Source organism: Lepidochelys olivacea, assembly GCF_965140295.1.
Source record: "Lepidochelys olivacea isolate rLepOli2 genome assembly, chromosome: 2".
Lineage (NCBI taxonomy): Eukaryota > Metazoa > Chordata > Testudines > Cheloniidae > Lepidochelys > Lepidochelys olivacea.
The window spans coordinates 97,079,469-97,097,803 of NC_140412.1; the positions used below are offsets into that span (position 1 = coordinate 97,079,469).

General features: G+C 40.9%; 1 protein-coding gene across 1 annotated transcript in view; it reads left to right on the forward strand.

Moving 5' to 3' along the window:
- Nucleotides 1-18,335, forward strand: part of CCDC102B (coiled-coil domain containing 102B) — a 326,339-nt gene that overhangs the window by 38,505 nt on the left and 269,499 nt on the right. Inside the window, exon 5 of the mRNA XM_084622012.1 lies at nucleotides 11,949-12,065. Coding sequence (XP_084478138.1) covers nucleotides 11,949-12,065 — 117 coding nt within the window. The remainder of the gene's footprint in view (nucleotides 1-11,948; nucleotides 12,066-18,335) is intronic.

The following is an 18,335-nucleotide window of genomic DNA, read 5'->3' on the forward strand; positions in this document are numbered from 1 at the left end:
TAATAAACCCCTAACCTATGTCTGAGCTTTTGAAGTCCTCAAATCATGGTTTAAGACTTCAGGGTGCAGATAATCCTCCAGCAAGTGACCCATGCCCCACGCTGCAGAGGAAGGTGAAAAACACCCAGGGCCTCTGCCAATCTGCCCTGGAGGAAAATTCCTTCCCAACGCCAAATATGGTGATCTGCTAAACCCTGATCATGTGGGCAAGACTCACCAGCCAGACACCCAGGAAAGAATTATCTTAAATGCAAATTAAGCATAGCACATGGTCCATTGTTTAGGACAGATCTCTTTTCCAACTTCTGCTTAGGTAGGGCTGTGGTTTGGAATATGTGCTAATAACACCATGCAGGGAAATTTTATAACTTCACATATGGTGTTGCCACGTGTATTTTATCAAGATGAAACTGAACAGCAAATTATGAGTTTTCAAATGATTTCTTACAAGATATACGTTGTATAAAGATTATTACAATAGTGTGTAAGGTGTGAATACAGGGGTACATTCTGTCACAGATACTTATTTGGGAGGATAGCTTGCCTGTTCCTATATGTGAATTTTATTGCAGTTGGGTGCGGTATAAGGGTCACTTCATTGTTTGTGGTAGCTTAGATCTTTACAGTTAGCTCACGCTGCTAGTGATTATGAATAGTGAACATAAGCGGTTTCGGGGATCTGGCATCCCAATAGAAGTCTTTCAAATATCGAAGCAGTGGGAGTCAACATGTCAGCTACCCACTACAAAGGGCTATGCAGGACTTCAGAACATGGATTACAAGTCTCTGCTCAGCTCCATCCTGTTTATTGCTTAAAGTTCTTAAATCTGCTTTATCTACCCAAAAACAACCTCACACTTGGCCTTTGCAAAAGAAGCATTATCTTTTTAATTTCCTGAAATGTAATAAATTGTTGAGTTTTCTTATATATGCCATCATAACTGCAATATTCTTTGACCTTTGCAGAGCTGGCCAAATAACAAACAGGCAGAGGATTCTCTTAGAATGTTGTTTATGTATACCAGAATCTCATCAGACTCCAACAAGAGAATGTACTTTCCTTGTAGTCAGGAAATATTATATAGAGGTTTGAGCAGATGTAGATTCTATTCCCAACTGTCGCTGACTCATTGTGTGATCTTGGGGGAAGAGATGGATCCCCTCTGAGCTTAATTTCAAACTTGTGCATAAGGTATATAGTACAATATTTAATGGGCACATAATTCGTAAAGCATTTTGTGCCTGTTGTAGAGGTGCTTTGTAAGTGCAATGCATTATTTATTTATTTGCTGCTACTAACTGTCGGTATACGTTCAGTTGGACAGTTCTTCTGGCAATTCTACTCTAAATTATTAAAATAATTTTAGGTAGTGTCTTGTACTATACTTGAATAACATTTGTTACTTGTTTAATAATATAGGGCTGGATTTTGCTCCCCCTTAGCTAAATTAAATAATACCTTATTCCACGACTCATTGTGTTGAAATAAGAGGCAACTCGTGAAATTATGACAAGTTGAAATTGCTGAGACTACTGGTTATCATGCTGAGAAGTATCATCTCATTATTTCCTTGTGCTCCTATGTCTGTCTGTATCCATCAGTTGTGTCTCTAAGAGTCTTATACTTAGATTGTTGTCACGTTGGGGCAGTGACCATCTTTTTCTTCAGTGTTTGTACGGCACCAAGCAGAATGGGGTCCTAGTCCATGACTGGGTCTGTTCTGCAATACAAATAATTATTATTAAGTGAGATGCTGTTCGGCATAAGTAAGGATATCACAATCTGGCCCATAGTGAAATGCATGTACGGAGAAACTAAAATTCTATAGGTAAATCAAGTATCCAAGGTTGCTTGTTGTTGGTTTGGAGAATTAAGGTTCTTTTAAGACTCATTCAATTACTGTAATGCTTCTTTGCTAAAAACACTGTTTTGCTGTGTAGCACAGGTGGAAGGTTTTGCTGACTTCCAGATCCATGCTTACCCCCACCCCCACACACGAAGGCACATTGCCCAAAAAAAGGAAAAGTAGTTTTGACAACTGTTCGGTAGTAAGAAAGATTTGCGCAAGTTGGACTCAATTCCCTAATAACTGTTAGAGTCCCGTATGTCAGGGAGAAGATTGTGGTAAAGTGTTTTTTTAAAAACAAACAGACAACCATAATACAAACCAAACCAGCCTCAGATCATGAAAACTCTCTATAAATACCACACTTCTGTGTCATTTCAACTTTACTTAAATGAAATGGCAAAATCCACAATTTATAACTGTTTCAAGAGCCCTTTAAAAAAGTTGTTCTCAATGGAAACAAGTTACTCTTCTTTGAAATATAAACCAAATGTCTATTACTGAACCTCGAAACACATGTGGGAATTAATGAACAGGCATCTTAAATTCTTGTAAAACTAGGATGTCACTGAGGCAAATTAAGGGATGAAAGCTCTTTCTTAGCTTCAGATCTTTTGGTTAAGAATGCTCCAAAGCAGCTGCTCTATGAGATTTAAAATTAAATTAGAAGAAATAATTGCTATAATCCCTTTGCCTAAAACAATCTTTGCCATTTACACAGGTTTTTCAACAAAGTTTGTGTAACCTGTTACTGCTGCCATCCCTGCTGTGTTCGTCTGTCATAATCCAATTGACTACAAGAAAAGCATGCTAATGATTGTAAAAATCCCACTTGGAATGAACATCAGCGGTTCCAATTTTCCCTTGCAAAGCTGAGGAACATAAAAATTCAGGTGTAGGTCTGTTCCCACCTCCCCCTCCCCCTCCCCCACCGAGACTGTACAGATCAGGAGAAAACTAATACATGGATTTGGTTTTGTTCTATTGGATGAAAACCTCACTTATCAGTGTACTGTAACAAAGAGAAATATTCTATGGTTTCACACATACAGAAGTGCTGATTCTTCAAGTAAATGATAGCTTGTCAGGTTCTAAGGATTTTGTTTGAGTCCTTTATCATTTTTAAAGGTCCCCTCCAAGGATTATTTCATTCTAATTCTTTTCTTGACTGTAGTTAGAGCACACTTTAAATTGTACTAAAACCATATAGAATGTTCATATGGATTATTCTTGGGTTTGGACTAGAATAATTATGTGCAGCTCAAGGCAAAAAAGAAATGCAGTTATAAAATTAAATCATACTAATCCAATTTTAAATCTGATTTACACATAGAAATATGGCAAACTGAGCATATTATACAAGACATTTTGTTGTAAGGTAATTTTAAACCGAGTGGAAAGGATTTGGGAAAATGATGGGACACAATAATGGGGTTTAACATATTGGGGGTGCTTTTGAACCCAATAATGTCAATAAAGGTTTATGGCCTGTTTATATGTTAAAATCTAAGCAATACAGATGTGCACAGATTGTTCAGTGGCTCGAATCACTGCTAGATCTTCCTTTCTCACTTGAGCTTACCGCTTCCTGCAGCTCCCATTGGCTGGGAACAGCGAACTGCAGCCACTGGGAGTTGTGGGAAGCCGTGCCTGTGGATGGTCAATGTAAACAAAATGTCTCGCAGCCTGCCAGCGGATTACCCTGATGGGCCACGTGCCGAAAGTTGCCAACCCCTGATGTAGAATCTTATTTGGTCTTCATGGATCTGCATTCTGAGGTCAATTATAATCTTTTGTGAGTGTGTGTGTGTGTGTGTGTGTGGTGACTGCTGCCTCAGTATCAACTTTACATTTAAGGTTTTCCTATTTAGATTCTTTCATGCTTAGGTTTTGTCTGTTCTATTGAGGATATAGTCCCTATAAGTATGGACTCAGTGATCTTATTATAACACTTCCTCTTGGATTGTTTCCACTACTTTTGGTCACCTCATAGACTCAGACTTTAAGGCCAAAAGGGGACCATCATGATCATCTAGCCTTACCTCCCACACATTGCAAGACACAGAATCACACCCAAAACCTGTGGCTGAGTTACTGAAGTCTTCAAATCATGATTTTAACATGTCAAGTTACAGAGAATCCACCATTTACTATAGTTCAAACCAGCAAGTGACCCATGTCCCATCCTGCAGAGGAAGGAGAAAACCTTTCAGGGTCTCCGTCATCTGACCTGGGGGAAAATTCCTTCCTGACCCCAAATATGGCAATCAATTATACCCTCAACACACAGGCAAGACCCACTAACCAGATACATGGGAAAGAATTATCTGTAGTAACTCAGATAATCCCTATCACTCTAGTGTCCAATCTCTGGCCACTGGAGAGATTTGCTAATAGCAGTTGTAGATGCGCTACATGCCATTGTAGGCAGTCTCATCATACCATCCTCTCCATAAATTTATCAAGCTCAGTATTAAAACAAGTTAGGTATTTTGCCCCCAGTCCTCACCTGGAAAAGCTGTTCCAGAACTTCTCTCCTCTGATGATTAGAAACCTCAATCTAATTTCAAGCCTAAATTTATTGATGTCCAGTTTATATCCATTTGTTCTTGTGCCAATATTGGCTCTTACCTTAAATAACTCCTCTCCCTCCCTGGTGTTTATCCATCTGATTTATTTATAGAGAGCAATTATATCTCCCAGCAGCCTTTGTTTGCTTAGGCTAAACAAGCCAAGCCTTATGTTTCCTCTCATAAGGCAGATTCTCCATTCCTCTGATCATCCTAGTAGTTCTTTTCTGCATGATTTCCAGTTTGAATTGTGTAATAGAGTCTTTGGTGGATTAGGTGGCCTAGTTATTAGTTCGCCTCATGCCACCTCAGAATGGGTATGTCCTGCAGTCCTGGTCCATCTTAATGAGAGTTGTGGTGAGATGGGCAGGCGGTTTGGGTTCCTCCTGTAGTAGTGGTAGAGGAATCTGGATCCACCCATTCAACTGTTCAGGATGTTCAGGTCAACAGTGTCTGGTCCTGAAGGTGCCCTCTGAGTTACCCTCCTTCAGTCACTTCCTACTGATATGTTTCTCTCCCAACTTCCAGTCCCCAATAAGATGAAAAGGAAAAGAAAAGGCAACCAAACAGTCAGCCCCAAACAACATCAGCATATAGTCTTATTCCCTCAAGGAGGCTTCTCAGATGCCCTTGGCAGGAGTCTGCAGGGTAGGTCTGTCCTCTTCCCCAGCCTACCCCTTCTGAGATGGGTTTCTCCCTTTTTTTCAACCTTTTCTTCAGTTAGAGCATGTACTGCAGGGCTGGGACTATGTAGGCCCAGTACTGTCCTTTAACCCCTCTGGCCCAGTGTGGGGTTTGTCTACCCCATCACAAATTCATCTTTCTGAAACATGGAAGACCAGAACTGCACACAGTATTCCAGATGAGATCTTACCAGTGCCTTGTATAATGGTAATAACATTTTCCTATTTCTATGGGAAATACCTTGCTTGATGTATCCTGGGATTGCATTAGTCTTTTTCACAGCTGCAACCCATTGGCAGTTCAGAGTCGTCCTGTGAACAGCCAATACTCTCGGGTCTTTCTTCTCCTCTGTCACCTCCAACTGATACATCCACAGGTTATGGCAAAAATTCTTGTTAGTCCGTAAGTGCATAACTTTGCACTATTAAATTTCATTGCATTTCTATTATTGCAATTTTCAAAGTTGTCCAAATCTTCTTATATGATATTCTGCTCCTCCTCTTTATTGTTAATACCTCCCAGCTTTGTGTCGCCCACAAATGTTAATAGCACACTTCCACCTTTTGTGCCAATGAAAATGTTATATAAGATTGGACCCAAGACCAATCTTTGAGTAAATCAACTAGTATGATAGTTCACTTTTCAGCATGACCCATGTAGTCTCCCCTTGAACCAGCTGGTTACCCAACTATCAATTCTCCTATTAATCCCCATCTTCTCCAGTTTAACTAATAATTCCCCATATAGAATTGCATCAGATGCCTTACTGAAATCCAGGTAGATCTACTGCATTTCCTTTGTCCAGAAAAACAATCTTCTCAAAGACAGAGATGAGATTGGTCTGGCACATTCTACTTTTTCTAAAGCCATGTTGTATTTTACCCCAATTACCATTTACCTCTGTGTCCTTGCAGTGGTTTGACCATCGTCCCTCTCAGGCTCAGAGGGAGGCCACTCCGCCTCACTGCGGCACACCGATCAAAAGTAAATGAGCTGGGGAATTAGCAAATGACTAGTCTCTAGTCCTAGCCCTTTGGATGGGGCCTAGCAACAATCTGTCGTTAGCCTAGTTTCCTGGCTGGGACAGACAGCACATGCAGTTGGGTGCTCTGGCCCCCTGGGAGCAGTCTTTAGCCCAGCACTCTGACTGGGGCACACAGCAAATTCAGTCAAGCTCAGCCCTGTATGTGGGGCAGAGCAGAAACAGTTTCTAGCCCAGTTCCCTTTCTGGGCATTCAGCAGACAGAGGCCATTTGGCCTAAGGTGAGGAGGCAGCCAGTGTGGGGTTGACAACAGGAGGTAGGGGGACCTGGGCCCAACCTACTTCACCAGGTCCCATCCCAGTGTCTTAACAGTGGCAGAGGGGTCTGTTACTGGGTCAGTGGAGATCCCACCAAAACATGCTGACTCATGCTCTGGCAGCAAAACCGGACTACCACAGTCCAGAGATAGAGCTCCATAGTCCAAGGGTCCTTCGTCTCTTTGGGTTACTTGTCAGATGGCAGTCATGGAAGCTATTCAGGGTCCTCCTCCTGGATCTGGGGTTGGCACAGCTTGGTCCCTGGTCCAGAGGCCAGCAGCAAGGCAGAGGCATCTGACTCCTTCTTTGGCTCTAGCCCAACTGAGCTGGAGGCCCCGCCTCTTTTACTTCATGTTCTGCCTATCTGCTTCTAGTACGAGGGGCAGGCCTGGCCTGGCTCCACCCCCCAAGGGAGGAGAGTGGTCCCTTTCCCTCAGGCTCAGAGAAGGGGCAACTCCACCTCACTACAGTCCTTAGCTCTGTCTTTCAAAATTTGTTCTAAGCTTGCATACAACTGAGGTCAGACTAATGGGCCTATAGTTTCCTGAATCACTTATTTTGCCCTTTCTTAAATATAGGTACTATATTTGCAATTTTCCAGTTAAAGGGTATAACCCCCAAGTTTATGGCTTCATTAAAAAGTCTTGATATTGGGCTTGCAATTTCATATGCCAGTTCCTTTTAATATTCTTGGATGGAGATTATCTGGGTCCCCTAATTTTGTCCCATTAAGCTTTTTGAGTTTGGCTTCCACATCAAATGTGGTAATTTATACTTACATAACCTTGCTCCCATTAGCCATCCTGCCACTGTCCCCAAGCTCCTCATAATCCCGATTAAAAACTGAGGCAAAGTACTTGTTTAGGTGTTAGGCCATACTTAGATTATCTTTATTCTTCACCCCATCCTCAGTTCTTAGCCGTCCCAATTCTTCTTTCTTTGTTTTCTTTCATTTCTGTGGCTAAAGAATCTTTTACTATTGGTTTTGATTTCCTTCATAAGGTCCAATTCTGCTTGGCTTTTGGAAGTATTCGTTTTTCCCCTTCACTTTGTGACTCCAAGAGGTAGCTTTCATTGATGATACATCCCTTCTTCCATTCCTTGTAGGCTTCTGCTGTTTCTTAATAACCTTTTTGACATGCTTCTCCATCCAGTAGGGTGTTCAACCCTCCCTATGGTTTTTTCCCCTATACTTGGGATGCAGGCTTCAGGAAGTTTCTTCAACTTTGACATAAAGTAAATCCTCCTCTACATTCAGATCCTTGTTCTTCAGTCCAGTTCACTTACCTGACTAATTCCCTTAATGTTTTAATGTTTGCCCTTTTGAAATCAAGTTCCTTAGTTCCAGGCCTATTTTTGTTGATCCTTCCATTTAGTTTAATTTGATTAACTCATGATCACTCAAACCAAGGTTTTCCCCTACAATCAGTTCTGCTAAGAGGTCCTCAGTGCTTTCTAATACTAAAGCTAAAATGGGATCACCTTTTGTTGGTTCATTGACTACTTGAAGAATCAATCTGTTGGCTATCACATCCAGAAATATTTGGGCCCTACTATTATTAATAGCACTTGTCCTCCAATCTATATATGGGAAATTAGTTTCCCATAATCTCATAATTCCCTGTAGTACACAAATAAAGGGCAATGCATAGGGTCCAATCTAAGGAAGGAATTTGACTCAGAGAAATGATCACGCCTTAGACTCGGGTTTTTAACAACCAGGAAAAAAAGAAGGGTTGGGTATTCAATATATCGTGGTGGAGGAAACAATAAGATTTGTTTACAATGTGTTGGGGAAGAGGGATTAAGTCTAAAATGACACTAAAATTGCAAGCCCAAGACACAGGTTATGAAAACTCTTAAAAACAACAAAGAAGTTATTTGAGTACAAACTTGATCTTTTAAAAAGGTGTTCAACTGTTGACATAATATCCCTGTGTGTAAGCAGCCAACTCAGAACAATGTAAACTAAACTGTACCAAATCTGCTGTTCTCAAAATATTTCTTGTTGAAGAGAATAAAATTCATCAGTCATGAAGTAAAATCCCATGACGTGTGCCTGAGGGTTCTTTTACGAATATTCCTTTTGAAAAATAATTCTGAGAACTTCTCCCTGTGGCTTCAGCACTGTGAAGTTTGTAACACAAAGCTAGGAATGTTGCTAGATCAGTTTGAAAAGTAAAATTGGAACTTTGAGACAAGTTTGTCAAAATTGATAAGTAATAGTACTGAGAAGTCCTGTAGGGAATAATTTTTGTGTTTCCCATTTAGGATTCTATGATATTACTTGCTACAGAAACTGAAAAATTTAAAGAAAAACATAGCCATTAAATTACTGCTCAAAAATGAATAATCTTCTGGATTGTAGCAGGGATAAAATAAAACATGTCTACTCTGGAACTTCAGAGCTATACAACCCAAAAGTCAGGCCAGAGAAGGTTTCATTTTGGACGCGTTTTCTCTGCTAAATCTGGGATCCAAGTGTTAACTGGAAACAAAGATCATTTTTCCAGCAACCTTTGTATCTGCCATGCCCCAGAGAAATCATCAGAGAAATAATGGAACTGAGGTGACTGTGTGTCAGGATGGCCAGTGTTAGCTCACCGTTTCCTTGTGCTCCCCTGTCTATCTTGTCCACCTGTTGAGTTCTCTTATGCTTGGACTGTAAGGGCTATGGAGCAAGGGTAGTCGTTTTGTTGGTCTGTGTTTGTACAGCACCTAGCAAAATAGGTCCTGGTCCCTGAGTAGAATTCCTACTGCAATACAAATAATAAATAAAATATATAAATGACACTAATAACCTCATGTGCTATGTAATGGGTATCATGCTCCAACATTAAATCAGGAAATTTTCTTACAAGCAACCATAACTTTATGAAGTTTTCTATTAAAAATGGTTATAGGTGACTGGTTAGATGTATTCAGACTAATTACAGTGACTTGCAGGTTGGCAAAGGGGCTGTCATTCTCTGTGGCCATGTTGTATGTCATTCTAATAAGGATGCACTGTTTGTTTTGGACTTCATTCATCTGAGTATGTATCAACACAGACAGATTTCATCAGTGATACTATCAGAGTGATTCAAAGAAAGTGTTTTGAAACACTCAGATGTTATAATTGCTTACAATTCTTCCATGGATAGATAATATGATATCCTGGTGGATATTAATATCATAATGTATTCTGACTTGAGTAATAGCTGTTGCTCTGGCCAGTGCCCTCAAGTAGATAGCTTCTTTTAGAGGGAGAAATGGTTCACTTTGAGATTAAAAATATTCTCTCTTCCTTCCCCCACTTTGCTCTTATTGCAATAGAAACATAACTGCATATAAAGTTTTGTAGGCAAGAGTCGTGAATGACTACATTACTCAGGAGCAGCAAAACCATATGGGTGGTGTTCAGGTCATCCAAAACCCCTTCACTCAAAAGCACACCAGACCACCCTGCATTTTTGTTTTGCCTTACATTTAACAGAAACTATTTTGGAAGTGTTTTGCATCATTCTTTAAATGTTACAATATGCTGTATATACCTCTAACATGTAGAACCACTATTAATCCAACTGTATGCATGCTTTGAGGGAAGGAAAATGTATGTATGCAGAGAAGAAAGCTAAACTCCTTATCCATCAGAGATGCCCAACCCCTATATGGAATGCACAGTTTCAATGCCTTCATAATATGTAGTAACATAGATCATCTAAATTCAAATGGAAATAAACAGCAAGAAATATTTTATAGGAAGCTATGGATTAACCATAATTGTTAGGTCACTGAGTAAAAATTTGGATGAATACCTATATCTGATTATTAATAACATTAATTGTTACTTGTCTTACTATGGCATCTCCAAGCCCCAGCCATGGACCAACACCCTATTGTGGTAGGCACTATACAAACACAGAACAATATATTTACAGTCTAAGGCCCCATTCCTGTAAACACTTATGCACATGCGTAATTTTATCATGCAGCTATTCATAATAGTAAAGTTAAGCGTGTGAATTTTTACAGGATTGGGGCCCAAGTATTAAGATAAGAGACAGGTGGATTTAGATAGATTGGGGAGCTTAAGGAAAATGTGAGACAATACTGATCAAGGTCATAGGCAGTAATATCAGCACACCCCAATGTCCTAAGTGTTATGGGTTTTTTTTTTGTAGGTATCACAGCAAAGGAGAGTTGTAAGGAGGATAATTTAAGCTACTTTGTGCATGTTTATAGGGAGCTTCTCCCATGTGTGATGGGCATGTAAACAGGGTGGCATGCCCCATTAAAGGTAAAGAGGCCTGGGGCCAGCCAGCCCTATTCAATTCCCCCAGCTGGGAAGAGGTCAACTGATCTCTGTAATGGGCTGAGAGAGTTCAGTTGGGAGAATCTGCGGTGGAACTGAAGGGAAGGGCATGTCCTCCTTTCAACACTGACAGAGGCAAGGGGAACAGCCTCTGAGGGTATGTCTACGCTGCAATTAGTTGGCTCAGGTCATCTGAGTTGGGCATGCGGGGCTTGGGCTTTTGGGTTTAGTTGTGGTATAGATGTTTGGGCCCAGGCTTGAGTCTGGGTTCTGGGGCCCCACAAGTGGCAGGGCCCCACAGCCTGGACTCCAGCCAAAGTCCAAAATATAGACAGCAATTTACATTCCCGTAGCCAAGCCCCATGAACCCAAATCAGCTGACATGGGCCAGCCGCAGGTGTTTAATTGCAGTGTATATATACCCAGAGACCTGTAGGCCAGGGTTGGCAGAAGAACTGCTTGATTTTGATGCTTTCCTTAAATTTTATGTTGAAAAAATAAAACTGTGTCTAAAAATAGACTTGGATGTAGCTAAGGGTCCTTCCTGGGAAGGTGAGGAGAACCAACCATAATTTTGGGTTAAAAAAAGATACAGAATGAAGCTGGAGACTACAGTATTTTCTCCTTCTTAGAAACAGTTCCTCCAGAAGACAGGAGAGAGATGTTTTTGAGACAGTGGGGAGGAAGCATTCACTGCCACTCTATGTGCCGTTACAGTACCTATTTGGACATGAAAGAGGATTTCATTCTGCCCTGCTATCAAACTGGAAATATTCAATTAGAATTTGTTTTTACTGTTTAAAAATTTTGTGTTTACAGAAAAACTAACAAAATTTCCCATAGTTGTAAAAATCCGTTAAAAAATCAAGTTAATATTGATCCTTTAATTGTTTTTCATATAATAGGTATGAGTAGGAATGTGTGAGAATGGGCAGGCATTTGAAGGAGATCCTCATATAAATTGATTTACAAACAAATTGTCCACTGAATGTACACTTGGGTTCTGATCATGTAATGTGCAGTAGGTGAACTACTGCCTTTTCCTGGCATCTGATTGACTTCAGTGGGACTTCATGCACTTACAGCATCTGTAGGACCAGGGCTATAAATAAGTGAACTATCATTGGTACCATGAAAGCATTTTATATTTGTTTGTATTTAATTTTGGCTGTTAAGATTTTGTTCAGGATTGTTTAATGGGAACAGATTTCCTAGTTCTTTACTGATGATGCTAAATAACTTCTGTCTTTTAGCTGAACATACTACATGACCTACACCAAAATGAAGTGGAAAGGAATTTTGAAAATATAGAGGATGAAACTGGTGCCCGAAGCAATATAGACAGAAAGATGTGTGAATTAAGAGCAGAGGTAATGTTTTTCCAAGGCATATCTAACTTCTTTTGCAGATACATAACTCTGCATATATATCAAATAATAGTTTCTATGAAGTTAAAGTTTGTAACGTTATATATCTTTGGAAAATTCAATGACTCATGTACAAACCATTGTAAAGATCAGTGTCTCCTACACACAAAAAAAGTTCTGTAATAGCAGACAGGCAAGGAAAAAATAGGAAGAGAAAAATTGCTGATTTTTTGGCATTTAACAATAACATTGTGCAATGATATCAGCTTGCAGCAGACTAAGAAACATTTGAACGGTGCAGAAAGGAAGAAATAGTTCATTTCCAAAGATGTTTGAGCAAAAATGCATGTCTCATTGTGAGTAAAACTCATTAACAAGTTCAATCTGTTGCTGGGTTTGGTGTCTCAAGATATTGTCAGATCCAGTGACTTATATCATATATTTAGTAGAAATTTTGGTGGACTTGATGGAGTTCTTGGAAGACATTCTCACAGTAACAAACAAACAGTATAATTTTATTTTTGTCTTGTATTGAACTGATATTTGAGATACTTGTCAAATAAAATTGTGGCAAGAATGTCTCCTCCTGCACAGAGAGTGTCATGGATTCTGGAATTCTTTGTTCACAGTTTTTAGATGAGAAAAAAGTAATCCAGAGTTGATCATCTGTATAGTATTAATCATTGCACAGAACTGCCAAAGATCACCCACACTGAGTGACATTTATGCCTGTAGACCACCACCCTGCCTGATGGGACAGCAGCGCTGCTAGAATTTCACACAGGCAGGCAGCAGGGATTGCCCTGCCATTGATTCTTTCAGATTCTGAGGTCTTCTGCAATGCTCACTCAGCTCTCATAGCTGCCACAGAATAACAACCAGGGAGAATAGGTGGCAGCAGAACACTAAGTGAGATGAATGACGTAAACCCATACATCACAGGTAACTAAGCCCACCCACTCCTGAATCCCCTCTCCAGCTGCTTCTTCTACCTGGCAATAGAGATCCTGTATGAAGGGGGATTCCTAAAACATGTTTATAGGGAGCTCGGTGGGATCAGTTACTGCCTCCCATTCATATTTGCTCCCTGTCAGTGACTGGGAGAAGGGATTTGTATCACCCTGAACCCATGCCTGGCATGGCTTTTTGTAGTGGTGGTAATGTAATGGTAATGTGAGTTTCTGAGAGAAACATCACAGATGGAACAGCTGTGCACAACTTAGCTATGATTGGCTGAATTTTAAGAATGGCTACTCACAATCAGAATAGAACTGTGAGTAATCTTTGACATAGGTTCATGTTATGTGTCCATATTGTTCAGGGTAACTAAAAATCTTGATACAAAAAGAAGTTTGGAGGGAGCTCATTAACAATGCAGAGGTGATCAATGATCTATTAGTTAATGCAAAGGACTGGGACTTGAGTCTGCCTTCAGTCCTTAGATCTGACACAGTCCTCATGTGTAATGAGGGCAAGTCACTTACTCTTTGGGCCTTAAGTTCCCGTTCATAAAATGCAGATAATAAAACTTCGCTACGTCACTAGAGTTAAATCAATAAATACTTGGGATTCTCAAACACTCTGATGATGGGCTATGAGAGAGTTCTTTCATTTCATTGTGCTACAAGGGTTTTTGTTGCCTTTCTTTATATGCAAAAGTCTTAATGTATACTTCATATGTGCTTTAATTCCAAGACCACAAAACATTTGTTGGTAGGAAATTGCCATTTATGCTATCTCTTCAGGACAAAGATGGCTCAGATATGTTCTTAGAGGAGCAATGCCTCTAGCTCCACTTCTCATGTTGCCTGTATGAATGGGAAGTAAGAGTATGCAAAATTCCCAGGCAGACTGCATGCTAAAACCAGCTTCCCATAGGCCCTGTTAGAGCAAGAGAACTGATGTATAGGACAAGAGGTCTTTCTGTTCTACTTTGTCGCTATTTTCAACATATAAAGCACAGTGATAGCACAGGGCTCTTCCCTATCACAAACATGAGTTGAGTCAAATTTAAAAAAAAAAAAGAATTAAAGGGACACTCTCTCAGATATTTTTTTTTAAATTGACTAATTGTAAAACATTTCAATATGATAGAGCACTATTTAAAAAGGCTGTCCTGACTTTGGGGGAATGAAAGAAAATCCTGTACCTATTGCCATGTTCTGGGGGACAATTCAGACCAGTGGGGGGTTGTATCATTGCCTGCCCTGTAACCCTGGATGCCTTAAATGCTCTGTTGTGGTGGCTCACAGCCTGGACTCTGGCAGCCACCTGAGAAGCATGACGTGTGTGTTAAGCAGCTCTGGCTTAATGCTCTGATTCCAGCAGCCTGTTTGTTACATGCCAATCAATGAAGGCTTCGTTGCTACTAGCCAAGTGAATCTAACACATGTCCAGTCTCAAATTTTCCCAAAACCATGTACTCTGCAATGTCTGGCCCTTTCCAGGACCATTCAGAGGAATAATAATGTTGTGCATTTTGTCTCTTTAGAGAAAAAAACAAGCTTATCACTTTAACTGGAGTTATCATGTCAATTCAAACACAGCAGTGGGTTGGTTTAGATAAAAATAAAACAAAGGATTTAAAGTGAGTTCATATATAAAGGATAGAGTTAGAAAGGGCTACAAGGAAAGAAAGGTGGAAAAACTCTTTCTAGAAATTAAGACTTAAAAAAACTATAGTCTTGGTTCAAGGTAAGATGTTTACCATGCTTTCTTCTAGCAAGATCTCTGACCCCCGACATCTCCCCACACGTACACACACATATCCTTGGTCAGTATCTCTCCCCAGAGGCAAGAGATTTTTGTTCCTTTGTCATCTTATGTGAAAGATAAGATGTGGTTCTTTGCTCCTTTCTTCTAGTCCAGTGAACCTTTGAAATGGATTTTTCTGATGGTTACTCCTCAAAATAAAGTTCATTCAAGCTGTGAGGAAGGAGACATGGAGTGTGGTGGTGAAAGAAGTTCCATGCTGGTTTCTTATCTCACTGGTGTTTTCAAAATGCAAAGGGATCTGTTCCTGCCCACTCTGAGGTAAATCAATGGCCACTAGCCATGTGATTGCTAATCAACTCTGATGACACCCGGCTGGAGGCATCAGCTTGTCCTGTATCTGGGAGAAATCTGTTTAACCACTCCCCAGACTTGCCTTGTAAACGTTTTTTAGTCCCACATTTTCTTCATATTTGTATGGTCCCTTAGGCATTTACCAAACATATACCATGCAAAAATATGAATGACCAGTGTGTTGTTTTTCCTGTGATACCTTACACTATCAGATTATGGTTCATGGCATTAATGCATTGGAGCATGCTGAACTGGTCATGCCATCTGAAACTAACTACCAGAAACCAGTGAGCCCTTTGATCCCTTCCATTGGGATGTGGTTAGAGTCACACACATCTTTTTATAAGAGATTTTCTTCTCCGCTGAATATAGTTTTTTTTCATCTAGGGACTATATGGGAAACAGTGAAACTGACTCCACATAAAGAACTGTGAAATACTCCAAGTCAGTGGCTCTCAATCTTTCCAGCTACAATACCCCTTTCAGGAGTCTGATTTGTCTTGCATACTCCAAGTTTCACCTCACTTAAATACTACTTGCTTATAAAATCAGATATAAAAATACAAAAGTGTCATATCACTCTATTATCATTTTACCATATAATTATAAAATAAATCAATTAGAATATAAATATTGTACTTACATTTCAGTGTATAGTATATAGAGCAATATAAACAAGTCATTGTCTGTGTGAAATTTTAATTTGTACTGACTTTGTTAATGCTTTTTATGTAGCCTGTTACAAAACTAGGCAAATATCTAGATGTATCTACATGTATTCCCTGGAAGACCACTGCGTATCCCCAGGGATACATGTACCCCTGGTTGAATACCACTGCTTAAATAAGGCAAGTGAAAAATAATTTTCTGTTAGAGTACATTATTAACACAGTTATAAATATTGATTTCAGTGTCATTACTCCTTATTTTATTTTGTTAGAAATGGGAGGCGAATCAGGCCCAGTAAACAGGAGGTTACACCATTTTAGGGGATTGCAGGACACAAAGAACGAAGTTCAGAATATGGAGGGAAAAGGGACAGGCAAGGCATGAAGAAGAGCATAGAGAAAGTAGGAGGAAGTGGCAAGATCTACTGTTAGAGAGAGAGAGAGAGATGTTATGAAATGCCTTGGAGGCTAGAACTGGGAACTTGAATCTGACGGGATAAAAGATAGGAAGACAATGAAGAGGTTCAGATGAGTGAGTGTTGTGGTAATATATAAAGTAAGCTATGCAATATTATTTTTTTCTTTATATCATCATATTGTAAAGTATCCAAATGGTTCTCCAGAATTAGGCTCATTGTCTCTTTATTATTTAATTTCCCTACATTTCCACAATTAAGACTTCAGTAAATTGAGTCTGAGTGTAGCGAGGAGACGTGACCTCCCTCAGAGAGTGACAGGGAGGAACCACAACATGCCCCCTGGTGGGCCGAACCAGGAGAGCCTTCCACTGCCCCACCAGAAGTGGAAGGGTGAGACAGGAAGGGGAAGTACAAAAGGAAGGCCTTGCAGCTCAGTTGGAGTGGAGCTACCAGAGGAGATGAATGCATCCTGCCTGCTGCTGGAGCTTGCAGAAGAGCTGCCAGGGCTGCCTCCTCAGGACTGGCCAGAGCTCCCAGGACTGCTGGCTGACCAAGATGCTGAGGAGTTGCTGGGGCTGCCACCTGTGGACTGGACAGATCTCCTTGGGCTGCCAGCCGACGAGACGCCGAGGAGCTGCTGGGGCTGCTGCCCACGGACTGACCAGAGGGACGATATGACAGATGCAGATACACCCAAGGGGGAGAGTAGGAAGCACCCCAGGGAAACCAGGCAACAGTCTGGTTGGGAGCTGGCCTGATACAAAGTTAGCCTGTTGTGGGTAAATTCCCGCTGACCCAGTAATGGACCATTCTGTTTGGACCCTGGGCTGGGATGTAGTGGAGTTGGGCTGGCCCGTGTTCCCCCGCCAGCCCACCGCTGGGGAGGCTGTACTCCCACTTCTTAGGCCAGGAGGCCTGTGATCCTCGGGCACCCTTACCCGAGCCTAGCCAAGTGGCACTAGACTGTGCTTGGTGCTCACCCTTACCTGAGCCCCATAGACAGTGCTTGGTGCTCACGTTTATCTGAGCCCCATAGACTGCCTAGTTGCTCTGCCCTGATTGCGGGCCAGAGTGTACTCATTGCTTTGATGCCTGGCCCTGACCGAGCCTGAGGCTTATAGACTGCTCAGCTGCTGTGCCCTGATTGAAGGTCAGAATCTACTGACTGTTGACTGCCCTGCCCTGACTGAGGGCCCGGGGCTCATAGACTGCCTTACTGTTCTGCCCAACTGGAGCACTAGGTGTAGCTAATTCCTCCCCCCCCTTTGACCTCATCTTTACAGGTCAGAGACCGGGAGGGAGGGACAGCTATGCAGCCTATACTTAGGAATAGGCTGGGCAAGTTGGTCAACTGACCGGTCAGTTACTGAGACAATGAGTGAAGTAATATCTTTTCTGGAACCAGCTTCTGTTGGTGAGAGAGACAAGCTTTCGAGCTACATAGAGCTCTTCTTCAGGTGTGGGAAAGGTACTCCGAATGTCACAGCTAATTGCAAGGTGGAACAGATTGTTTAGCATAAATAGTTAGCAAATATTCTAAGGGGCCATTTAAAATAGAGTGGCCCATTAACATCTCTGCCGTCCCAGGACAAAAATAGGGGGTTAGTGCATAACAGATTGGTGCAATAAGCCATAAATCAGATGGTGGTCCAATAAAATATATTTCCTCACCCACCTTGTCTCTCTAATATCCTGGGACTGATATGGCTACAGCTACTCTACATACAGTCATATACTGTGAAATATTACAGCAAGAATGCCCTGATACAAATGACTGTCTGTGTTTTTGATTGCATCATGGTGACATCTGTTATCAAGCCTTTTTAAATGTCTTGATTACTCACTTTAATATGTGCTAGTGCCGTTTGTTGGGGGAAACAAGGTGAACTTATTGAAAGTTGAGCATCTTGATTCACTGGACTCTTCTAGAACGAGCGCCGTATGTATATCTTTATTTGTATACCAGCCCATATGCATATCTGGTAGTTTAAAAAGCACATTAGACAAGTGAAGACAGAGGTGCAAACACAGAAAAACTGCTAAAGTTAAGTGCAAGTTCTGTTGTTCTGAGTATGAGACACCTGTAGCTACAATGGAAAGACACTTGTTGAATTCTTGTG